This window comes from Ornithorhynchus anatinus, chromosome 3 (genome assembly GCF_004115215.2).
Source record: "Ornithorhynchus anatinus isolate Pmale09 chromosome 3, mOrnAna1.pri.v4, whole genome shotgun sequence".
NCBI lineage: Eukaryota > Metazoa > Chordata > Mammalia > Monotremata > Ornithorhynchidae > Ornithorhynchus > Ornithorhynchus anatinus.
In genome coordinates this window covers 120,104,837-120,131,451 of record NC_041730.1, presented here as the reverse complement: position 1 = coordinate 120,131,451, position 26,615 = coordinate 120,104,837, and the positions used below count along the sequence as shown (strand labels likewise).

The 26,615-nt window shown below is 43.6% G+C and overlaps 1 protein-coding gene across 2 annotated transcripts in view; it reads left to right on the top strand.

Moving 5' to 3' along the window:
• The window catches only part of ADK (adenosine kinase), a 505,307-nt gene that overhangs the window by 39,704 nt on the left and 438,988 nt on the right, over positions 1-26,615 (top strand). For both annotated transcript variants that reach the window (XM_029060396.1, XM_029060395.2), the window contains exon 2: positions 1,434-1,508. In XM_029060396.1, coding sequence (XP_028916229.1) covers positions 1,434-1,508 — 75 coding nt within the window. The remainder of the gene's footprint in view (positions 1-1,433; positions 1,509-26,615) is intronic.

Sequence of the window (26,615 nt, the reverse complement as noted above, 5' to 3'; positions counted from 1 at the left end):
GGAGCAAGTCAGGGTGACGCAGAAGGGAATGGGAGAAAAAAAGGAAAAGAGAGGTCAGTCAGGGAAGGCCAGTTGGAGGAGATGTACCTTCAGTAAGACTTTGAAGTGGGAGAGAATAATTGTTGGACATGAAGAGGGAGGCCAAAGCAGGATGTGGGAGAGAGGTCAGCAGCAGGATGGGTTGAGATCGAGGTACAGTAAGTTGGCATTGTAGGAGAGAAGTGTGAGGGCTGGGTTGTAAGAGAGGAATGAGTTGAGGTAGGAGGGGGCAAGGTGATTGAATGCTTTAAAACTGATAAGGAGTTTGGCATAGTAATTGAATTTATTCATTCAATTGTATTTATTGAGCTCTTACTGTGTGCAGAGTACTGTACTAATTGCTTGGAATGTACAATTCTGCAACAGATGTGGAGGTGGTGGGCAACCACTGCAGTATGGACTGGAGTGGGGAGAGACAGGAGGCAGGGAAGTTAGCAGGGAAGCTGATACAGTAATCAACGCTGGATAGAATAAATGTTTGAATTAACATGGTAGCAGTTTGGATGAATTAGTGGTGAATTAAATGTTTGTGTCAAGCCCTGTACAGAGAAGCAGCGTGGCTTAGTGGAAAGAGCATGGACTTAAAGGTCATGGGTTCGGATCCCGGCTCGGCCACTTGCCAGCTGTGTGACTATGGGCAAGTCATTTAACTTCTCTGTGCCTCAGTTACCTCATCTGTAAAATGGGGATTAAGACTGTGAGCCCCACCTGGGACAACCTGATTACCCTGTATCTCCCCAGCGCTTAGAACAGTGCTCTGCCCATAGTAAGTGCTTAACAAATACCAACAGTATTATTATTATTATTACTAAGTACTGGGGTAGATACAAGATAATGAGAACCCAAATGGGATTTATAGTCTAGGAGGGAGAAGAGGGATTGAATCCTCATTTGGCAGATGAGGGAATTGAGTCATAGAGAAGTTAAGTGCCCAAGGTCACACAGTAGGTAAATGGCAGATCCAGGTTAGATCTCTGACTCCCAGGCCTGTGCTTTTTTACTAGGCCACATTGCTTCTTGATATTCATGGACTTGGACAAAGAGCAGTCTGTTTTCCCCCTCTCTACCCTCTTCCTCCCCTGAAAAACACAGGCATTCACAAATCCATTCCCTATGAAGCACCCGACACTCACCCTATTAGTTTAAAACTTAGTACAATGCAGTGCACACAGAAGGCACTAAAGTAATATCATTGATTGATTAACCGCTTTTGTGACATTTGAGTTGAACTTCCTTTTGTATGATTGAAAAATGAGACTTTTATTTCAACGATTATGTGGACTCTTGCAGTTGTGAAAATTTCATTGTATTTTATATAGGTATTTCAGCTTTGTTTTCAACCATCTTGTATATTTTCAAATTGGTGTTTTGTTTTGTGCTTTTTTCCCCCCCAGTGAAAATGTTCTTTTTGGAATGGGAAATCCTCTTCTCGACATATCCGCCGTGGTGGACAAGGATTTCCTGGATAGGTAAGTGTTCACTGATATTTAAAACTTAAGAAATTTGCCGAAAATGAATGTGATGAATAATTAAGAAAGTAACGAACTTTGAGAAATTTTTTTTAGTTAGGTTCTTAAGACTCTACCAAAGAGGCGAATTCTTTCATGTCTTTTCAAGTTTTTTATTTTAGAACAGCTATAGTTTCCTCACTGTGTTCTCGAAACTTTGGTTTGTGGTCCCTGAATTATCAGAATTTTGAATGCAGTTTAGAAACTTTCATTTTGATTTTGCAAGAAATCCTGGACCTTAACAACTCTTTATAGGCTTCCTCTCTCTATTTCTTGCTTTGACAGGCTGGACTAATGGGGCCTATGGAGGCATTTATTTTGAACTTAAAGGATTAATGATGGGACTAGATTGATAGACTCCTAGTGACTTGCATTTATCTGATTGGATTTGTTGATGTTTGACAGATTGTTGTTTCATTGTTAATCATTTGCGATAGAAGTTCCAGACTGGGGCTTTCTGCAGGTTCCATTGACCCAAGTCCACATCCCCTTTTCATTCGTTCATTCAATCATTTATTAAGCATATTTATTTTTTCAGTCAACTTCTAAGACTGCTGCTCCAAACCATCCAGTGGGAACCAAGTTGACTGCTATCATTATGAAGTATATGCACAGCTTCAGCACTACAATCCAAGGGTGACTTGATTGTAGGAAATAATATCTTCTGTGTACATAGTGCACTAGGAATCAATCATATTTATTCATATTTATTGAGCGCTTACTGTGTGCAGAGCACTGCACTAATATTCATTCATTAATTCAATAGTATTTATAGTATAATAATAATGTTGGTATTGTTGGTAATGTTGGTATTTGTTAAGCGCTTACTATGTGCAGAGCACTGTTCTAAGTGCTGGGGTAGATACAGGGTCATCAGGTTGTCCCACGTGAGGCTCACAGTTAATCCCCATTTTTCAGATGAGGTAACTGAGGCACAGAGCAGTGAAGTGACTTGCCCACAGTCACACAGCTGACAAGTGGCAGAGCTAGGATTTGAACTCATGACCTCTGACTCCCAAGCCCAGACTCTTTCCACTAAGCCACGCTGCTTCTCTGAGTGCTTCACTTCACTAAGCACTTGGAATGTACAATTTGGCAACAGAGGCAATCCCTGCCCAATAGTGGTCTGGGTGCAGAGCACTGTGCTAAGCATTTGGGAAAGTACAGTGTAACAGAGTTAGTAGATGTGTTCCCTGCCTGCAACGAGCTTACCGTCTAGAGGAGACAGATGTTTATATACATGAAGTAATTAAGGATATGTATGTAAGTGTTGTGGGGCTGAGGGAGAGGCAGAAGGGAGTGGCTGAAGAAGAAATGAGGGCTTAGGGAAGGCTTTTAAGGTGGGGAAAGTAATTATCTGTCAGATATGATGCTTACATAGCCCTCTGTGGGAAGAACTGCTGTTATACTTTGTATTTATTTTCAAAATGTTGTCATATAACAATAATGGTATTTGTTAAATCCTTACTATGTGCAAAGCACTGTTCTAAGGGCTGGTGGGTGGGGGGGATACAAGGTGATCAGGTTGTCCCAAGTGAGGCTCACAGTCTTAATCCCCATTTTACAGATGAGGGAACTGAGGCACAGAGAAGTTACGTGACTTGCCCAAAGTCACACAGCTAAGTGGCAGAGCTGGGATTAGAACCCATGACCTCTGACTCCCAAGCCCATGCTCTTTCCACTGAGTCATGCTGCTTCTCACATCACATCAGAGATCCCAGTTTGTCCTTGCTATCAGTGTGACACAGTGAAAAGTAGACCTTATTCCCATTTTATAGATGGGACAATTTAAGCTCTTCTGAAGCTTGCTACTCAATATTAAGCTCAACCTAAGCTCATTAGCCAAGCTCAACCTAAGCTCATTAGCCAATACATTGGCTATTACATACTAGTTAATTTAGAAAATGGTGTATTATTACTATCTATAATCAATTCCTTGATATTGGATACCTGCTTTTTGTTTAAGCACCTAAGCAAGTCTGTTTGATTTTTATGATTTCCCTAAAATAGTATCTCCTTTTAATCTCAGTGGTTGGGATCTGAAAGTGCAACTCACTGGAAGAGTGTGAGTGTGAGAGCCAGGGAGATTTTAGGGAGATAATAATAATGTTGGTATTTGTTAAGCGCTTACTATGTGCAGAGCACTGTTCTAAGTGCTGGGGTAGGTACAGGTTAATCGGGTTGTTCCACGTGAGGCTCACAGTTAATCCCCATTTTACAGATGAGGTAACTGAAGCACAGAGAAGTTAAGTGACTTGCCCACAGTCGCACAGCTGACAAGTGGCAGAGCCGGGATTCGAACTCATGACCTCTGACTCCAAAGCCCATGCTCTTTCCACTGAGCCACACTTTTTCCGATGGTTTCAATTTTAACAATAAAATATGTGGCCCAAGAGATGTGGGGCTAGTGGGACGTGGGGTTAGAGGAGGGAGTTAATAGGTCATGCAGGCAGTGGGTATGGGAATTAATAAAGAAAGAGAAGTGGTGTTGTTAGGGGAAGAGGCCAGAATGCAAGAAGATGAGGAGGAATATGAAATGGGTGAGGCCGGTCAGGTGTCTGGATTTCCACCAACAGCATTCTGCAGCTCATGCATATGAGTGGAAGAAGCATATTGTGGATGTAATCCAGGGTTGTTGGTTTTCTATTTTTCATTAGTGGCATGTAAGCGCTTATTGTGTACCAGGCATTGTACTAAAGGCTGGAGTAGATACAAAGTAATCAGGCTGGACAAAGTCCATGTCCCATATGGCGCTTAATCCTCACTTTACAGATGAGGTAACTAGCACAGAGAAGCGAGTTGACTTGTCCAAGGTCATACAGCAGACAAGTGGCAGAACATGGATTAGAACTCAGGTCTTCTCACTCTCAGGCCTGTGCTCTATTCCCTAGGCCATGCTACTTCTCCTAGTTAGTGGTATGAGATTGGTGGGTGGCCAGGAGAATGAGGGAGTTAAGGTTAATGGAGAAGATGTTGTCAAGAGCATCGATTTGTGCTTTAAGAGAAGGTAGCTTAGGGGTGGACACCAGATGAGGCATGGTGACTTCAGAAAATTGGAAGGGGTACTACCTTCGGAAGAATAATTGATGTGCACTATACTGAAAGAGCCATTATTTAAATACATTTTTCTTTATCTAATACCTTGGGTAAATACATTTCAAAAGCTCTTTAAGAATGAAAATGGAGTACAGATTGACCATTAAGCAGTTAATGATGGCATGTAGAGTAGAAATCAGTTATCCTTCTCTGGAAAATGTTTCCTCCAAGTGAAAGAATATTTTAAGATTGCAGGATTGAGTTTTTGAAAAATGCTATATAGTCTTAACTTAATTCTTGTCCCAAGTAAGTTTTCCTTTTAGAGCTTATTCTGGATTTAACAGAATATTTTTCTGTGGTGATGTGGTGAGTTCAGATAAATAGCCAAACATTTTTTCTGCAAAAGTTTGAAGTCACGGTATGGATATTCTTCCATCACTCCGTGGTATTTATTGAGCACTTACTTTGGGCAGAGTACTGTACCGAGCACTTGGGGAGAGTATAAGAGAGTTCATAGACAAATACCATAATTAATTATTATTATGATCCCTGCCCTTTAGGAGTTTACAATCCAGCAGAGTTAAACAGGCTTTAAAATGAAGTACAAGTAGAGGAAGCAGCTGAGCATAAAGACATGTATGTATGTGCTATTCAGATAGGGGATGTTGTCAATACCTAATGCTTAAGGGATGAGGACTCAAGCGTACAGAGCTTGCACTAGGGAGGGAAATAAGGTAGGGAGTGAAGGGACAACTTTTGTTTTACTCCTAGGTTTTGTTTCTATAATGTACCGTACAGGACACTGGGAAAGAAACCCCAGAGTGTGTCACCCCCCTCAAAAATCTCCAGTGGTTGCTTATCATCCTTCACATCAAGCAAAAACTCCTCACTATTGGCTTCAAAGCTCTCCATCACCTTGCTGCCTCCTACCTCACCTCCCTTCTCTCCTACAGCCCAGCCCGCACAATCTGCTCCTCTGCTGCTAACTACCTCACTCTGCCTCGGTCTCGCCTGTCCCACTGTCAATGCCCGGCCCACATCCTATCTCTGGCCTGGAATGCCCTCCCTCTTCACATCTGCTCGGCCACTTGTCAGCTGTGTGACTTTGGGCAAGTCACTTAACTTCTCGGTGCCTCAGTTACCTCATCTGTAAAATGGGGATTAAGACTGTGAGCCCAACGTGGGACAACCTGATTCCCCTGTGTCTACCCCAGCACTTAGAAGAGTGCTCAGCACATAGTAAGTGCTTAACAAATACCAACATTATTATCTGCCAAACTAGCTCTTTCCCCCTTCAAAGCCTTACTGAGAGTACACCTCTTCCAGGAGGCCTTCCCAGACTGAACCCCCCTTTTCCTCTGCTTCTCCTCCCCATCACCCCTACTCCCTCCCTCTGCTCTACCCCCATCCCCACCCCACAGCACTTGTATATATTTGTAAATATTTATTATTCTATTTATTTTATTAATGATGTGTATATATCTATAATTTTATGTATCTATTTTGATGCTATTGATGCTTATCTATTTGTTTTGATTTGTTTCTGTCTCCTCCTTCTGTGAGCCTGTTGTTGGGTAGGGATTGTCTCTATCTGTTACTGAATTGTACTTTCCAAGCACTTAGTACAGTGCTCTGCACACAGTAAGTGCTCAATAAATGCAAGTGAATGAATAAGCTTCAAGAGGCTTCATCGGCTTTCTTCTTAAATCTCTTTCCTCTTCTGCTACTCCTCAGCCCATATTCTTCATTCTTCCCACGCCAGTCTTCTCACTGGCCCTCTCTGGTCCTTTGTTCAGGCTTTCTCTGTGCCTTCAGCTTCCTCCTATTTCAAAATCGGCTTCAAAGCCTCCTGAAAGGTTACCAACCCAGGTCCCATCCACCCAACTGCCACTTCAGCACTTAAGTACGCACAGCTGTGGGTAACACTTAGCGATTTACCTACACTGAAGTTTAAGCACTGATTTATTTGCCTCTCTGCATTTTCTTTCTTCTCCTTATGAAATCATCATGGTTCTGATTTCTCCATTAAATCAATCAATGCTATTTACTGAGTACTTACTATGTGCAGATTGCTGTTCTAAGAGATTGGGAGAATATAATACAACAGAGTTGGGAGATGTGTTCCCTGCCTCTAATGGACTTAGTCTAGAAGGGGAGACAGACATTAATATAAATAATTTAAAGCTATTTACATAAATTGTAAGCTCCATGAGGGGCAGGATTGTATCTACCTATTACTGTAAGTTCCTGAGTGCTTAATATAGGGTCTGCACAGTGTAGGGGCTTAATTACTATGCTGATTGTTTCCATAGGTGATGAAGGGAAAGATGTAATTAATGATGGCATTTGTTAGGCACTTACTGTGTGTGTCAAGCACTGTTCTAAGCACTGGGTAGATTCAAGTCAATTTAAGTTGGACACAGTCCCTGTCCCACATGGGGCTCAGTTTTCATCCCCATTTTACAGATGAGGTAACTGAGTCACAGAGAAGTCAAGTGATTTGCCCAAGGTCACACAGCAGACAAGTGGCAGAGCTGCGATTAGAACCTGCGTTCTTTTGACTCCCCGGCCATGCTGTATCCACTAGGCAACGCTACTTCCCATACAATATGATTAGGTCACAAAATCTGCAGTTTTAGCCAAGAAAAGTCCAGGATTGTCTTCTGGTGTAGAGAAGATATCACTAATCGTGAAAATATGTCCTTGAGTGTGAGCATCTTTGAGAGAAATTCTCTTTCACACTCTGTGAAAAGCTAGTAATGCATCTTTTCTGGTGCCCTGCCCTTCAGTCGAGCATTGCACAGACCCCACTAAATTAAAGGAAAAAAGGCATATGTCCTACCATCAGCAGGGTGGGCAGTGGAGTTGTTTTTGCAGTAATGCCGATTGTTTTTGCCAGCCACACTTTCTCACCCGGTCTCCTGGGTCACGACCAGCGGCAAGCACTGTGAGGGTGGATTCAGTGGTCACAGAACAGTCTATCCTTCACTCATTCGGTAAATTATTTTTTTAGTTCGGGTTGGCGAGGGGAGCTTTTTCAATTTATTGCAAAAACCAGAAGAACCCCAAAGAACAACAAAAATGCACACTTGTCCCCTGCCCAAGTAGGCAGAGCAGAGTTGGAAAACATTAGGAGCATTAGTGCACAGAATATGCAGGTGAGGGGGTGTCATTCCAGAGGAGGGTATTGCACTCCAAGACCCCTGCAGATTGACTGTGAAATCATTCCCTTGTCAGTTCCTGTGGAGATGAAGGAAGCTCTCTCCGAAACAAGATGCACCCAGATCTCAACTCCACGAGCCCCCCTTCATCATGCTGGAAAGTCTTCCCCTGCTGCCGAGATGCTGACGTCACCTCCAGCCAGGCCATTGCTAGAGATCATGAATTCTCATTGTCCTCCAGGGCCGTAGGCAGTGTGGGTGCATCTTGGAAGGGACACTTGTAGATAGTGAATGAGTAGGCTGGAAAATGGGGAAAAATCCCCACTATGCCCCACAGCAACAGGAGCCGGGGCACTATGATTATCCCAAAGCTCCTGTTGTGGGATTAGGGTGGTGAAGGTACTTGAGAAGAGAAGTGGCTTGCTGCCCTCCCGTTGCCTAGATCCAGCTTGTACGCTATTGTCAAAGGAGACTCTCACTTCCCAAGTACAAACTATTGGCAACCACAAGGGGTTTGGTGATAGCATCGCCTGTTGCAGGGAAAAAAACGAAAAGTTAAGACCAAATCCACCTGTAATGATATTGGAGATTGAATATTAAAAAGGTCCAATAGAATGAAAAGGAAAGCCTGTGAATTAGATTTTTTTTTAAAAGTGAAGAAATCGATTAACTATACATATATATATTTTAATTTTCTCCCACATTCTGAAGATTAGGTAAGATCTAGCTCTTTGGTTTATATTGGCTTCAGGTTTTGTGAACTAGACATTGTGGTTTTGGTGTAGACTTGCATCTTTGCCCTAAGCATAGGACTGGATTTGCTCTTTAAAATAAGGGAGAATAGGGTCGAATAATTGATTAGTAATAATAATAATAATTATGTTGGTATTTGTTAAGTGCTTACTATGTGCCGAGCACTGTTCTAAGCGCTGCGGTAGACATAGGGGAATCAGGTTGTCCCACGTGGGGCTCACAGTCTTAATCCCCATTTTACAGATGAGGGAACTGAGGCACAGAGAAGTTAAGTGACTTGCCCACAGTCACACAGCCGACAAGTGGCAGAGCTGGGATTCGAACTCATGAGCCCTGACTCTAAAGCCCGTGCTCTTTCCACTGAGCCACGCTGCTTCTCTAGTACATTATCTGTATTTCGAGTAGTGGTAGGGAAAGCAGTTGGCCTGTTTTTGGGTCTCCTAATAGCACCCAACTTCTAATTAACTTTGTATGCAAGGGAGGGAATAAGAGTGTCCCTGAAGTGAGAGGTTGGTAGATTGCCGAGAATTGATTGGATGGGCTCCAGAACAGGGCATTGCCATGAGGCTTCGAATGGCTATCTGAGTAACCAAAACCCACTGCTGTGAAAAACCCTTTGTATGAATATTGCAAAACTTAGTTCCTCCTCTAAAAAAAAATAACGGAAGGATTTTAACAGTTGAATGCCCTGCACAAAACCCACATTAGAACTTGAAAACTAACATTGTGTGTATATTATATAAATAATAATCCTGTGTGCTCTCTTCCTCCCCTGCTCCCCATTTTTCAGTAAAACCTGGGCCCCCTTAGTGGTCTGGCTGTCAAATAGATGGCGTGGTAGAGCATGTAGTACACTAAATCAGTCAGTGGTATTTATTGAGTGCTTACTTTGTGCAGAACACTGTTCTGAGTGCTTGCAAGAGTGCAGAAAACAGATGTGGTAGACATTCCCTGCCCACAAGGAGTTTACAGTCTAGTCTTCTCTCATTTCTCCCCAGTTTCCACTCTTAATTCCTCCCAAGCTATCCTATTCCCTCTACCTCACTTTGGTCTCTCATGCCTTCCCCTCCTGCCAGTAACTCCTTCCTCCCCTCAGATCTGGAAGACCTCTGCTCTCTCCATCTTCAAAACTCTTTCAAAGTCACTCCTGTCTTGTCCCAGAGAAGAATTCCTTGGCCCTGAGGATATCATAATAGTCGAACTTATTGAATGTCCATTTAGGGCATTGCATTGTACTAGGTACTTGGGAAGTACTGAATAAAGTGAGTGGCATGTTCCCTTCCCATAAGAAGCTTACACTCTAACAGGGGAGACAAAGATAAAGCTATTTACTGTTAGAGTGGTCTCAGTGAATAACTGAATAAGCATGTGGGCCGGGAACACTTCTGCCAACTTTGCTGGATTATACTCTCCCACTTAGTACAGTACTCTGCCCATGCCCACAGGTGTTCATTAAATACCATTGATGGATACACTCAATTGAGTGCTGAGAATGGGTAAAAGCAAACTCCCAAGTGCTAGAGTTTGTTGATTGGCTTATATATGGTTCAGTGTTCTAAGAAATTAATTGGGGACTTTGTTGGATTTAATAATAAGAATAATAATAATTATGGTATTTGTTAAGCACTTACTATGTGCCAGGCACTGTACTTGTGCCAAGTGCTGGGGTGGATACAAGCAGATTGGGTTGGACACAGTCCCTGACCCACATGGGCCTCACAGTCTTATTCCCCATTTCACAGATGAGGTAACTGAGGGACAGAGAAGCGAAGTGACTTGCCAAAGGTCACACAGCAGACAAGTGGCAGAGCTGGGATTAGAACCCATGACCTTCTGACTCCCAGGCCGGTGCTGTATCCACTACGCCGCACTGCTGGGGAGTGAGGGGATGGATTGGGGAGAGACCAGAGGGAAATACAGCCAGGGGGCTGGTTTGAGAGTGAATGTCTTTCCAGCTGGCTCTGTTGTTCCTGGGTGTGGCTGTCTTGGGCCAAAAGCTTTGAAAAGATCATGAGACCAGAAGAGAAAAGCAAGTAGAGGGCCAGCCACTGCAGACAAAACAAGGATAGTCTTTGTATGTGTGCACGCTCTGGTGGAGCCTGGAAGTCCTATATTGGCCTTGGTTCCAGCTACTTGTGCACACACAGCTGAATTTCACCTCCACTGGCATCAATCAATGGTATTTATTGAGCATTTCCTCAGTGCCGAGCACTGTACGTAGCACCTTTTAGAAGAGTACAAAGGACAGCTGTATATACTGTTCCTGGGGATTAGCCTGAAGCTTCAGAGCTTGTGTTTTGGGGAAAATTCCCCAATCCAAATATTGGTTTGTGACTTGGCAATTTCCCTGCAGTTTTCTTTTGGAAGGGATAGCAATGGCTAGCTGCTCTCTCTTCTATGCCACCACTGTGGCAGCCCTGCCTCTCATGGGAATAAGCGGCATGGTGTAGTGGATAGAGCATGGGCCTGGGAGTCAGAGGTTTATGGTTTTAATCCCCATTCCTTCACTTGTCTGCTGTTTGGCCTTAGGCAAGTCACTTCACTTCTCCGTGCCTCAGTTAACCTCATCTGTAAAATAGGGATTAAGACTGTGAGCCTATGTGGGACAGGGACTTTGTCCAATTCGATTATCTACCCCGCACTTAGAACAGTGCCTGGTACAGAGTAAGCATTTAACAAATGCCATTATTATTATTGTTGTTATTCCTATGACTGTCACTGGTAGGAAGTGGGTAGAGAGAAATAATGAAAAAGGAATTGGGAGAGTGACTGGCAGAGTGAAAGAAGGGAAGAAGATCAATCAATACATGGTATTAAGCTCTTAACTGTGGGTGAGCACTGTACTAAGCGCTTGGGAGAGTACGGTCTACCAAGTGTTGGACATTCATTCATTCAATTGTATTTGGGGGCCGACTGTGTGCAGAGCACTGTACTAAGTGCTTGGGAAGTACAATTCAGCAACAGAGACGATTTCTGCCCACAACGGGCTCACAGTCTAGAACGGGGGAGACAGACATCAAATCAAGTAAACAGACACCAGTAGCATCATTATAAATAAATAGAATTAAAGTTATATAGACATCATTAATAAAAGTAAATAGAATTATATTTACATATATATATAAGTGCTTTGGGGTGGGGAGTGGGGATAGAGTAAGGGGAGTGGGTCGGGGCAATAGGGAAAGGAGGGGAAGCAGAGGAAAAAGGGGGGCTTAGTCTGGGAAGGCCTCCTGGAGGAGGTGTGCTTTCAGTTGAGCTTTCAAGGGGGCAAGTGTGCTAGTTTGGCGGATGTGAGGAGGGAGGGCATTTCAGGCCAGAGGTAGGATGTGGGCCAGGGGTTGACGGCGGGACAGATGAGAATGAGGCACAGTGAGGTGGTTAGCAGCAGAGGAGCGGAGTGTGCGGGCTGGGCTATAGGAGAGAAGGCAGGTGTAGGAGGGGCAAGGAGATGGAGAGCTTTGAAGCCAATAGTGAGGAGTTTTTGCTTCATGCGAAGGTTGATAGGCAACCGCTGGAGACTTTTGAGGAGGGGAGTGATATGTCCAAAGCATTGCTATAAAAAGATAGGCAGCAGAGAGAAGTATATAGTGAAGCAGGGAGAGACAGGAAGTTGGGAGATCATGTTCCCTGCCCACAGTGGGCTTATAGTCTAGTGGGAGAGACAGACATAAGTGCATTATGGATATTCATTCAATAGTATTTATTGAGTGCTTACTATGCAGAGCATTGTACTAATCGCTTGGAATGTACAAGTCGACAACAGATAGAGACAATCCCTGCCCTTTGACGGGCTTACAGTCTAATCGGGGGAGACAGGCAGACAATAACAATGGCAATAAATAGTGTCAAGGGGAAGAACATCTCATAAAAACAGTGGCAACTAAATAGAATCAGGTGGCAACTAAATAGAATCAGGATATGTACATAGGTGCTTAGGGGCTGAGGGAGGGGTGAATAAAGGGTGCAAATCCAAGTGAAAAGGCTATTTGGAAGGGAGTGGGAGAAGAGGGCTTAGTTGGGGAAGTCCTCTTGCAGGAGGTGTACTTTTAATAAGGCTTTGAAGGTGGGCAGATTGGTGGTCTATCAGAGGGGAAGAGGGAGGTCATTCCAGGCCAGAGGTAGGACGTGGACAAGAGGTCATCAGTGAGTAGGGTGAGTAGTAGTAAAGAAAACAAAGAGAATGGCTGTAAGGTAACCAAAAAGAAAACCCCAGTAGAGACAAAAGCAAAAACTATCAAGGGAGAATGTGGAGAAGATAAGAGTAGCAAGGGGAATAGTGGTGCAGAAGTACCAGTAAGTAGGGAGTGGCAGGATTGAAGAAGTATGACAGGTTAATGGAGAGAGGAAGAGTCAGGCAACAGATGAGTTGGAGGAATAGAAAGGAGGAAAATGGCAAGAGAAGCAAGGAGGAGGGGGGGCAAGGAATGCCTCTGTTTATTGTTGCATTATATTCTCCCAAGTGCAGAGTACAGTGCTCTGCAAACCTAAGTGATCAATAAATACGATTGAATGAATTACAGGGAGTCTGGAGAAGAGAACAGTGTGTTCATTCTAAGGGCTTAACAACAGATAACATAAAAAAAAGTACAGCACCTATCCAGTCTGGCAGAGGCTAGTTCTTTCTCCTAATAAATAATAATACAGATACACTTCTGTGCCTCCAATTCAGATTAACACTTTAAGCAGTTTGAAGCATCCAGAAGGTAGTTCCACCTGTGCCATGATTTTCATCAGTTTCTGCAGTGATTTGTGATCCTCTCCCTAGTTTTGGCAACTAGTATATTGCTGAGAAAATGCCTGGGCCACCTTGCTACCTGCAAGAAAGAGCACTCAGGGGCATAAGGTTGTTTGGGTTTTTTGTTTAATGGTATTTGTAAAGTACTTACTATGTGCCAGGTGCTGTACTAAACAGTGGGACAGATACAAGCTTATCAAGTTAGACACAGTCCATGTCCCTCATGGGGCTCACAATCTTAATCCCTATTCTGCAGATCAGCTGAGGTAACAGAGAAGTGAAATGACTTGCCCAAGATCACACAGCAGGCAAACAGCAGAGCTGGGATTAAGTTTCACAGGATCTATCTTTTATATTGACCAGATGGTTGTTCAAGGAGGGAGTCCTGCCTGTCATTCTCCTGCGGCAGTTGATGAAGGACAGGAAAAACATCGTGTTAAATGGAAGCCTTCTTTTTTTCGCTTATAGTATTTATTAGTCATAATTCATTCAATAGTATTTATTGAGCGCTTACTATGTGCAGAGCACTGTACTAAGCGCTTGGGATGAACAAGTCGGCAACAGATAGAGACAGTCCCTGCTGTTTGACGGGCTTACAGTCTAATCGGGGGAGACGGACAGACGAGAACAATGGCACTAAACAGCGTCAAGAGGAAGAACATCTCGTAAAAACAATGGCAACTAAATAGAATCAAGGCGATGTACAATTCATTAACAAAATAAATAGGGTAACGAAAATATATACAGTTGAGCGGGCGAGTACGGTGCTGTGGGGATGGGAAGGGAGAGGTGGAGGAGCAGAGGGAAAAGGGGAAAATGAGGCTTTAGCTGCGGAGAGGTAAAGGGGGGATGGCAGAGGGAGTAGAGGGGGAAGAGGAGCTCAGTCTGGGAACGCCTCTTGGAGGAGGTGATTTTTAAGTAAGGTTTTGAAGAGGGAAAGAGAATCAGTTTGGCGGAGGTGAGGAGGGAGGGCGTTCCAGGACCGCGGGAGGACGTGACCCAGGGGTCGACGGCGGGATAGGCGAGACTGAGGGACGGTGAGGAGGTGGGCGGCAGAGGAGCGGAGCGTGCGGGGTGGGCGGTGGAAAGAGAGAAGGGAGGAGAGGTAGGAAGGGGCAAGGTGATAGAGAGCCTTGAAGCCTAGAGTGAGGAGTCTTTGTTTGGAGCGGAGGTCGATAGGCAACCACTGGAGTTGTTTAAGAAGGGGAGTGACATGCCCAGATCGTTTCTGCAGGAAGATGAGCCGGGCAGCGGAGTGAAGAATAGACCAGAGCGGGGCGAGAGAGGAGGAAGGGAGGTCGGAGAGAAGGCTGACACAGTAGTCTAGCCGGGACTAGACCCAATGGTATTTGAGTGCTGTATGCAGAGTACTGTACTAAGCGCTTGGAAGAGTACAGTACAACAGAGTTGGTAGAGAAGATCCCTGCCACAATGAGTTTACAGTTTAAAGCAAGAGACAGAGGTTAGTATAAATAAAAAAAATTATAATGTGTAATTTATACAAATGAATGTAAGTGTTGTGTAGTTGGGGTTATCTGGTCATAGATCCAGGTACAGATAAGGTAGAAGGGAGAGGGAGTTTTGGAAAAGAGGGCTTAATCAGGGAAGGTCTCTTGGAGGAGATAGTACTAATAGTACCTTAATAGTACTAATAATAATAATTCTGGTATTAAGTACTTACTGGGTGCCATGCACTGTACTAAGCATTGGGGTGGATACAAGTGAATTGCGATGGACAGAGTCCCTGTCCCATGTGGGGTTTGCAGTCTCTCCCCATTTTACAGATGAGATAACTAAGGCACAGAGAAGTGAAGTGCCTTCCAAGGCCATGCAGCAGACATGTGGCAGAGTTGGGATTAGAATCCATGACCTTCTGACTCCCAGGTCCATGCTTTATTCACTAGGCCAGGCTACTTCCCTTAATTATGGTATTAAGCACTTTGTGCCATGCACTGTAATAAGTGTGGGGGTAGATGCAAGCAAATCGGTTTGGACACAATCCCTGGCGTAAGAGGGGCTCACATTCTCCATCTCCATTTTACAGATGAGGTAACTGAGGCATGGAGAAGTGAAGTGATTTGCCCAAGGTCATTCAGCAGACAAGTAGTGGAGCCAGAATTAGAACTCATGACCTCCTGACTCCCAACCCCATGCTTTATCCACTACGCTAGGGTGCTTCTCTAATAAGGCTCTGTAGGTGGGGAGACTAGTGGTCTGGCATATATGAAGGGTGAAGGAGTTCTAGGCTAGAAGGATGTGGAGTGTGTTAAGCACTTACTAAATTCCAGGCACTTTACTGAGTGCTGAGGTAGATACAAGGTAATCATGTTGGACACAGTCCCTGTGGCTCAGTGGAAAGAGCATGGGCTTTGGAGTCAGGGCTCATGAGTTCGAATCCCAGCTCTGCCACTTGTCGGCTGTGTGACTGTGGGCAAGTCACTTAACTTCTCTGTGCCTCAGTTCCCTCATCTGTAAAATGGGAATTAAGACTGTGAGCCCCACGTGGGACAACCTGATTCCCCTATGTCTACCCCAGCGCTTAGAACAGTGCTCGGCACATAGTAAGCGCTTAACAAATACCAACATTATTATTATTACATGGGGCTCAAAGAATCAATCCCCATTTTACAGATGAGATAACTGAGGAGTAGGGAGTGAAGTGAGTTGCCCAAGGTCACATAGTAGACAAGTGACAGAGCCGGGATTAGAACCCATGATGTTCTAACTCCCAGGCTCATGTTCTATCCACTGCGCTATGCTGCTGCTTCTTAACCCTTCTGTTCAAGGTCATGTAGTTGGATCAGTTTGAAGCGGGGGAGGAAGGGTGAGGAAGGAGCACAGTAGTTTAACAGTTTAACCCTGAACTCCAGTCTTGGATGGCCTTTTTTTTTTTTTTTTTTTTTGGTGTCAGTCAGATCAAAGTTCCAGCTGCTTCAGATTATTGCAGAAATTGGCAGGATCAGCCTGTTTTCAGTTTTCAAGAACTAAATTGGAAGTCAGCCCTTTTTTGTAATTGGAAAATAACTAAGCAACCAAATATTGCATTACGGATATCTGTGACTTTAAATCTTGTGCTCAAAAGAAGTCAGCAATGGAATTTTTTTCTTAGTGGTATTTAAACTCTTACTGTATGGCAAGCATTGTACTAAGCACTAGGAAAGATACAAGTTTATCAGGTTGGACACAGTCCCTTTCCCACGTGGGGCTCACACAGTCTAAGTAGGAGGGAGACCAGATATTGGAATCCCCATTTTCCAGTTGAGGATCTGAGGCCCAGAGATGTTAAGTGACTTGCCCAGGATCACCCAGCAGGCAAATGGCAGAACTGGAAGCAGACCCCAGATCCTCTGACTCACAGGCCCTTACTCTTTTCACTAGGCCACACTGCTTCTCAGTTTTTGATACCTCAATTCATAATCCATAGGCTCCATTAAGCATATTATGAGATAAAGTTTTAAATAACTTAAAGCAGAACAGGATCTGTAATTGAGAGCTCTACTAGTTCGAAACTCATGCTCACATATTAATATCAGTGGTTCCTTGTTTTTCTGCTAAGGGTACAGAACATATGGCATTCTCCACCCGAGTCCAGTGTTTTGCAGAAATGATCAAAAACAAACGTGGCAAAGACCTGTGGGGACAGAAACAGACAGCTAAATTTGTAATTTTTTTAAAAAAAACTGAATATAAATAAAGGGCTTTGTTAGGTTAGCAATTATAATTATAGAGTAGAGGTCATTCTTTAGATAAAAATTATTGTTCCTGGCCATAGGAAGTCAAGATGGTATATTCATGGATATGAGATATTTTTGTTTTTTTAATGATGTCTTTATTTTTGTTTCATTTTACAGATTTAGAGATTGTGATGGTATAACATGAATTTAGTCAAAAGAAGCAGTTTTTCCAGAGTCAGAAGGACCTCCATTTTAATCCTGGTTCTTCCATTTGTCTGCTGGGTGGACATAGGCAACTCACTTTATTTCTCTGTGCCTTGGGCAACTCACTTTACTTGTTCGTGACTTAGTTACCTCATTTGTAAAATGGGGATTAAGACTGCTAGCCCTGTGTGGGAAAGGGATTTTGTCTTGAATCTACCCCAGTGCTTAGTACAATGTCTTACATGTAGTCCACACTTAAATACCACACACAAAAAAATTCTCAAATGATTTAGTTCATTGCATAAAGTAATTTGTGTCATAGGTAAGGATTGAATTTCCAGATGTGGATGCATTTATTTCTGTCATATCTTTTGATTAGAGCATTGCTAGGGAACCCTTTGTCTGACAACACTGGCCTGTTGCTATGCAGGGTGCTTATGATGTCATAAGAAATGGCTTGTGGGCATGCACTGGAATTGGGGAGTTTTATAGCACCCGTTTGCCTTAATGCAGGGTTTTAGCCTGTTACAGTCTCAACACAAACCTCTTGTTTTAGAGCTGGTAATACAATCAATTCATCCTGGTTACATTCATTTTGAGTTTAAATTATACTGTCACACACAGCACAGTGTATTTGGGATTGTGCATCTCACATTGGCCTTTATGGCCACACAAGCACCTATCAGTGAATTTCACCATTGGCAGTAATAATAATAATTGTGGCATTTGTTAAGTGTTTACTATGTGCCAGGCACTGTACTAAACACTGGGGTTGATACAAGCAAATTGGATTGGACACAGTTCCTGTCCCAGATGGGGCGCACAGCCTCAATCCCCATTTTACAGGTGAGGTAACTGAGGCCCAGTGAAGTGATGTGCCCAAGGTCACAGAGCAGACAAGTGGCAGAGCTGGGATTAGAACCCATGACCTTCTTACGCCCAGGCCCATGATCTATCCTCTTTGCCTCTAGTTTGGTTAGGCTACAGTACTCCAGATGTCTGTATCACTTTTTATTATTTTTCTAGCATTTGAAAAGAAACTGCAATATAACTTTTGGAAATGCTGATAAACTGGTGTGCAGGTAAAATGAAGGGTATAAGTAACTGTGACAGAAACCTAAGCTCCAGCAAATTCGTCCTTTGTGTTATCACTTTCATCTACTCACCAGCCTGTTTGAGGGAATGCAAATGATCATTGCTATGTCACTTCCAGCCGAGGTCACCTGCATTCTATAGGTGAGCAAAAATTAGGTGAATAATTAAGAGGATATTAGGAAAGACCAAAGGTTCAGTGATTTGGCATTGCAGTTAATGTCATCACACCTGGAGGCTTCGTTGGGAAGAAAATCAAAATTAGGCTTCTAACAAATCTGGAAATGAAACTGAGCGTGAGGTTATGTAATTCTATCAGAGTGTTGAGAAAATACAAAAAACACTTACATAACAGCCATCCTCCTAGTTTTCTTAGACAGTTGGCTAAGATTGACAAAGTTAAATGAAAAATATTGGCATGTTATATGAGAAGTGTCAAGATTGTATTACTATAAAAAGGGACTGAACTTCAAGATGCTAGATGCATTTACATCTAGTATTCACTAAGAATGTAACTATCAATAAGTGTTTTTGAAAGCACTGTGTACAAGGACGATGAACATACAGGGGAAAATATGAGAAATAATTTCTCATATTTCTCATATAAAAATTTGAGAAGCAATGTGACTTAGTGAGAAGGAGCATGGTGTAGTGGAAAGACCATGGGCCTGGGAGTCAGAAGGACCTGCATTCTAATCCCGGCTCTGCCACTTGTCACCTTTGGCATTTCACTTCACTGTGCCTTAGTTAACTCATCTTTTAACTCATCTGTAAAATGGGGATTAAGACTGTGAGCCCCACGTGGGACAGGGACTGTGTCCTACCTGATTAGCATCCCAGCACTTAGTACAGTGACTGGCTCATAGTAAGCACTTAACACAAATGCTATAAAAAAAATCAAATTGAGTCAAGACAACTGAGAGCAGAACATTCTGAGAAGTTCATCTAGAGTTAAAAGATAGCCTGAAATATCAACTGAAGCAGCTTAAAATAAAAACTTAGGTCATTTGGAGAGGCAAAAGAGGTACTGGAGAAATAACTCATATACTCCCATAGCTTTAACTACCATCTGTGTGTGGATGATTCCCCAATCTACAACTCCAGCACTGATCCTCTCTCCTTCTCTGCAGTCTCACATTTCCTCCTGCCTTCAGGACACCTCAATTTAACATTCCCAAAACAGAGCTCCTCTATTCTCGCCCAGACACTGTCCTCCCTGTGACTTTTCCATCACTGCAGACAGCCCCACCATCCTCCCTGACTCACAGTCCTATAACCTTGGCATTATCCTTGACTCATCTCTCTCATTCAACTACATATTCAATCTGTCACCAAATCCTGTCGGTTCTACCTTCTCAACATTGCTAAAATCTGCCCTTTGCTCTCCATCCAAACTGCTACAAATGTTGATCGAGGTATTTATGCTAGCCTGCCTTGGTTACTGCATCATCCTCCTCTGATCTCCCTCTCTCCTGTCTCTCCCCACTTTAGTCCATACCTCACTCCGCTGCTCAGATCATTTTTCTACAAAAATGTTTAGTTCACGTTTCTCTGCTCTTCAAGAATATCCATTTGTTGCTCATTTACCTCCACATCAAACAAATTCCTTAAAGGCTTCCTAGCACTCAGTCATCTTTCCCTCTCCTACCATACCTCCCTCATTTCCGACTAATGCCGCCTCTAAAGCCAGCTTACTCACTGTACTTCGATCTCGTCTATTTTGACACCGATTCCTCAGCTGTGTTCTGCCTCTGGCCTGGAACTCCCTCCCTTTTCATGTCTGTACAGTGCTCTGCATAAAGTAAGTGCTCAATAAATATGAATGAATGAATGTCTGGCAGACGTTCATTTTTTTCACCTTCAAACCCTTATTAAAAGCACATTTCCTCCGAGAGGACTTCCCCGACTCAGGCCTCATTTCCTCCTCTTCCACTCCCTTCATCTTGGATTTGCACCCTTTATTTATCCCTCCCTCAAACCCATAGCACTTAGGAACATATCTGTAATTTAGTCTACTTATATTAGTCTATCTCCCCCTCTAGACTGTAACCTCACTGTGGGCAGGAAACAGGTCGCCTAACTCTGTTGCATTGTATTCTCCCAAACGTTTAGTACAGTCCTCTGCACACAGTAAGCCCTCAGTAAATATTCCTGATTAGCATATTGGTAGTGGGTGGCATGCCTAGAGGGAAGAAGACTGGTTTAGAAGTCAGGAATTACTCTGTTTGTAAATATTTCTGTGTCTGTCCCCCCTATTAGAGTGTAAATTTCTTGTAGGCAGGGAACACATCTACCAACTCTTTTATATTGCACTCTCCCAAGCACTAATACAGTGCTCTGCACACAGTAAGAGCTCAATAAATAAGATTGAGAGACTGTGGGCAGGATACATTTTTTGGTGTGTCATTGTCCTTTATTGAGGGCTCTGGAAAGTTCATTGTACCGGTGCATGTTCAGTTAATATCATTACTACTCCGTCATCTGGGTTCTAGTCCAAGCTCTGTCACTGGTAGACTGGTAACCTGGGGCAAATCATTCATTCCTGCTTTACAAAAGGGAAATAGTTCTTCAAAACTGAAATTGCCCTTCCCTTCTGGGAGTAAAATGTAACTGTTTATTTGAAAGCACTTAGGAAAAATAACAAACTAGTATAAGTATTAGTATAAGGGGACTATATAGGTATTAAGTGCTAGTAATAAGAATTAAAGTAAGGAAAAAGTATCAGCCAGAGCAGATTTGTACATACTGTAGTTTTAAAGCATTAAGACAATATTTGCACTGTAAAAACTGCATTATCTGTCTTATTTATCAGAATCAATGGGCAGGGAATGTGTCTACTGACTTTTTTACATTGTACTCTCCCAAATGCTTAGTATAGTGCTCTATACACAGTAAATGTTCAATAAATAGGATTGATTGGTTATAATTCTAATTCTCTCTTTCCTCACTGATCTACTCTAGACTGCCTTTTTTGCCCTCCCTTCTATATTGCCTATGCAGTTGAGTTTCCATTTGATATTCCTCCTACCCCTAGCCTCCCAGCACTTAAACGTTCAGTAAATAGGATTGATCGGTTATAATCCTAATTCTGTCTTCATTGATCTATTCCAGACTGCTTTTTTCGTCCTCCCTTCTATGCTGCCTATGGCCTACGTACTTGGGTCTCTACTTGATACTCCTCCTACCTGTAGCCACCCAGCACTTCTGTACATATCCTTAACCTCTGCCCTTACAGTTTTTATTTTAATGTTGATGTCTTCACTCTACAATGGTAGAGCCATGGTAAATTTCTCAAGGGCAGGGATCATGCCTACCGTTTTGGCTGTATTGTTCACTCAAGTTCTTTGTTCACAGTAAGTGCCCAATAAACACTATTGATTGATAGTAATTATTGCATAGATTTTAGCCTCCCTTTAATTGCAGAATATAAAGAAGCACTGTGTATTCAGTGCTGCAGGGAATTGATGATAATGTTGTTATGAATTCCCTGCAGCACGTATTTTTTATTATTATTATCATGGTATTTGTTAAGCGCTTCCTATGTGCCAGACACTGTACTAAGCACTGGGATGAATACAAGCAAATCAGGTTTGGACCCAGTCCTTATCTCACTTGGGGCTGACAGTTGCGAAGGCATCTTTTACCAGCTGACTTTGCTGCCACGAGTTGTGATGAGCCCACAACAAGCTGCCTTATCAATGACTGTCAGTGATCCCGTAAATAACAACAAGGGAGAGACTTTGTGAAGGCACTGATGGGCTCTACTTGAGGCAGGTGATTGTGGGCTTGCGGGGGTGGGGGTGGAGGGAGGTGTGGCTTTCTCTCCCTGTTCTGTCCCCTTTCGGGTCTGGACCAATCAATGACTGCTGTGTAGAGCCATAGCTGCTCGCCCAAGGCAGATAAAAGGCAGTAGCTTTGAATCGCGAGGGGACATCTGGGGGTACATGCAGAAGCAAGAAGGAGGCATGCAAAGAAGCAGAGGCAGCGCAGAAGAGCAAATATTGAAGCAGCAGGAGAGCACTACTTGAAGGCAGCAGCACTTGGAAGCAGAAAGAAGAAGCATTGGCAGAACAGGCTGTTTTGACCAGAGATTGGTATTGGACCCTTAGTGGAGTGAGTGAGTGTGTATATGTGGTACTCCCTTGTACGTTGGTAAAAACTAAGTAAAAAAACTCTTCACATTAACCTTGGTGATCAGAGGTGTGGTTTGAACTCTCCTTTGTGTCACTGATGCTCCCCTGGTCCAGGAAGGTCCTGGTTGGTACGAGGGGGCGGGGGGCTCGTGACATTAGGGACTGTTATTGAATTGATACCTTGTTATCAGTTGAATTCCCAATTTTCAATTGTGTTTGCAGAACTGCTAGAGATTAGAACAAAACCTGGAAAAGACTGCTTTAGGTTGATTTAAATTTAGTCTTTGGTTGAGCAGGGATGCTCAAATATTGGATTGGAGCAATTCCCAGCTTCTCTCCTAGCTCCGTTTTCTTTGGCGAGTGGGCTGAAAGCAAAGAGTCCATTCTAACTGCTAGTTTCAAGAACTATGTAAGCCTCCTTCATCAACTTGACTCTTCTGTCTCTACAGCGACAAAGCTCATGATGACAAACGCATGCCTATGTAGAAATATGTAGAAAATAAATTCAAGATTCCACAATTCAAGAATTTGCCTATTGCTAAAGGAGAAGAGTACCTGCTGAGGTACCTGGGTTTTAAGTACCTGGAATTTATGCTTTGCCTAATTCATTGTTGCACAGTGATGATAATGGACTTAAGAAGAAGGAAGGCCAGGAGAGGTGAGAGTGTGGCCCTAGGAGCTCTGTGCACCCACTGTAAATCAGTGTATCATGGCCCTTTGGCTTAGGCTAGTGGTAGAAGAACATGGATGCAATTGGAATAATCTGCGTAAAGGTATAACAAATGCAACTGAAGCCCGTTGTTGGGTAGGGATTGTCTCTATCTGTAGCTGAATTGTACTTTCCAAGTGCTTAGTACAGTACTCTGCACACAGTAAGCACTCAATAAATATGATTGATTGAATGAATGAATGCGCAAGTAAAGCAGTCCAAGAAAATACAAATTCAGTCATAGCAAATTCTGGAGACTGCGTATTTCTAAATGTATTTAAAGTGTATCAATCAATGATATTTAATGAGCGCTTACTGTGTGCAGAGCACTGTACTAAGCACTTGGGAACGTCCAGTGCAACAGAGTTGGCAGTCAGGTTTCTTGCTGACAAGGAGCTTACAGTCTGTAGAGGGAGCCTCCAGTCTGAGTAGCTATTGACCCACATTTTACTCCCGGGGTACAACTGTGTACCTTTGAAAATTAAAATTTCTGGGTGTCCTGCAGGACTGACCTCAAACTATTTCAAAACAGCAAAGTCTAAGTTAACAAAGATCTGAGTGACTGTTGTTGTGTTCATGTGGAAGTAAGAAGATTCCCCTTCTCTCTTCTTCCTTCTTTTCTTGTCTTCTTCCCCTTCTCCCCTTGCCTTTGTTTCACTCCCCTCTTTTCACCCCCATGTCGTCCTCCTCTCCTTGTCCACTGACTCCTATTTGAGGACCTTCTCATTGCTTTCCCTTTTTCTGGCATATGGTTTCCTCCTCCATTTTCAGTGAAACCACAAAAAGGATGTGGTTTTGGATAGACAGTTCTCTCCTTTCCTCACACCACTGTACAGGCTCTATGCAGTTATGATGGAGCTGAAACTTGCTGTTGGTCTATCAATCATTCGCATTTATTGCGCACATACTGTATGGAGATAACTGAATTGAACACTTGGGAGAATTCATTACTATTTATCCCTACCTTCGAGAAACTTACAATCCAGTAGGGACACAGACATTAAATTAGAGCTAGGGAGAGTGCAGAGTGATAAGATCTCTTACACAAGCGGGACTTGGGATTGGGTAGCAAAATGTTTAAAGGGGATATTCCCAAGTGCCTCAGCAGTGCAAAATGGAGGGCCAATCAGTGGATCTGTCCTATTAGAGAAGCAGCGTGGCTCAGTGGAAAGAGCACAGGCTTTGGAGTCAGAGGTCATGAGTTTGAATCCCAGCTCTGCCACTTGTCCGCTGTGTGACTGTGGGCAAGTCACTTAACTTCTCTGTGCTTCAGTTACCTCATCTGTAAAATGGGGACTAACTGTGAGCCCCACGTGGGACAACCTGATTCCCCTGTGTCTACCCCAGCACTTAGAACAGTGCTCTGCACATAGTAAGCACTTAACAAATACCAACATTATTATTATTATTATTATTATTATTGTGTGCAATCTTGTCATGACGTCGAGTCGTTTCCGACCCATAGCGACTCCATGAACACACCTCTCCCAGAACGCCCCGCTCTCCATCTGCAGTCGTTCTGGTAGTGTATTCATGGTTTCTTTGGTAAAAAAATATGGAAGTGGTTTACTATTGCCACCTTCCGTGCAGTAAACTTGAGTCTCCGCCCTTGACTCTCTCCCGTGCTGCTGCTGCCCAGCATGGGTGAGTTTTGACTTTTAGCAGATTGCCTTCGACTGGCTAGCCACTGGCCAAGCTAGGAATGGAATGGGTAGGCCTCTGCTTGACTCTCTGTCCTGTAGCCGAGACTGGTAGAGTACTGGAAACTCCCCAGGTGCGACCCTGAGATGGGTATTGTGTGCAGAGCACTGTCTTGACTGCTTGGGAGAGTACAACATAACAGAGTTGGTAGACTTGTTCCCTCCCTACAACAGGGTTACAGTCTAGGGGGAAGGGGTGGGGAATAGGGTGGGGAAATGAGGTTAATCAAGAAAGGCTTCTTGAAGGAAATATGACATTAGTAGGGCTTGGAAGGTGGGGAGAGCGGTAGTCTGTCAGGTGTGAAAGGGGGAGGGAGTTGTGGGCCAGAGGGAAGATGTGAGCAAGGGATGACAGCGAGACGTGAGATTGAGGTAAAGTAGTAGATTGGTGTTAGCGGAGTGAAGCAAAGTAGTAGGGAGAGAGAGCTGATTGAGGGCCTTAAATCCAGTGGTAAGTAGTCACTTCAGCAAGTATGGATGAATTATTTTCTTGATCCCATAGTTTAATCGTAATCTTTTCTTTTGATAATCCTTTTATATTTGTCTACAGTGAAAAGGGTGACCTTTGCCAAAACACATTAATGTGTTCCAGTGCTTTTAGCTTGTCCAGTTTTCATAATCTGTTTTAATCAGCGCTTTATTCTTGATTTCCAAAGCCCTCTTAATCTGTTTCAATAATTGATAGCTGCTTAACAGTCTGAATTTCTCAATAAATGACGGGCAGGAATCTAAAGGACTCCTCATTCAATCTGCTCCTTGACTCAGTCTGTTCTCTCCCTCCTACCTTACCTTGCTGGTTTCCTACTTTCACCTGCACACTTCACTCCTCTAATACCGACCTACTGTCTGTAGGTCAATTTCATCTGTCTCATTGCTGACCCCTTGCCCATATCCCCCCTATAGCCTAGAACTTCCTCCCCCTTTGTATCCGACAGTCCGCTAATCTCCCCAACTTCAAAATCCTCCAAAAATCACATCTTTTATGTCATGAGCCCCCAGCTTGTACCAACCAGGACTTGCCTGGACCCGCGGAGCCTCAGTGACACATAGTCAAACCACACAGCCAACCACCAAGGTTACTGTGGAAAGTCTTTTACTTAGTTTTACCAATGTCCGAGGAAGTGACACACACACTCTCACTCCACTCCAAAAGTCCAATCACAGTCTGCTGGTCAAGGGAGCCTGTTCTGCCCATCCTGCGGCAGAAGGTTGGGAGAAGTTCCTGGCGACACGGACCGCTGACGCAGTAAACCTCCTCCGCACGCTGCTTCTCCCCAGTGCTACTTCCTCCTGCTGCTGCCTTCTTCTGCTCCTCCTGCCTCCTTTCCTCTTTGCGATTCAAAGTGACCGCCTTTAATCTGCCTTAGATGTCGCAGCTGTGGCTCTACGTGGCAGTCATTGATTGATCCAGCCCCATTCCTAGGTAGGGCAGGGAGAGAAGACCATTCCTTCCTCATACTCTGCCCACCACGAGCTGGCAACCACCTGTCCTCAAGTAGAGCCCATCAGTGCCTTCGCGAGTCTCTTCCGTGTTGTTTTCCTTGGGATCACAACCAGTCACTATTAAAGCAGCCTGTTGTGGGCCTTCGTTGACCAAGCGTTCATTTCTCCCATTCACTGTTTGCCTCATCTGTGCACTTGAATCTTAAGCACTTGATAGTCACCCCACCACCTCCCAACTCCACAGCAGTTTATGTAAACATACTTATACCCTCCCATTTCCCCATTCTGTAATTTTAAATGTCCCTCTAGACTGTAAGCTCGTTGTGGGCAGGGAACGTTTGATCCTGCCCAAGTGAGTACTGCTTAATACAGTATTCTCCCCACAATAAGCGCTCCATAAATACTATTGATGAGGATGATGTCTTTCT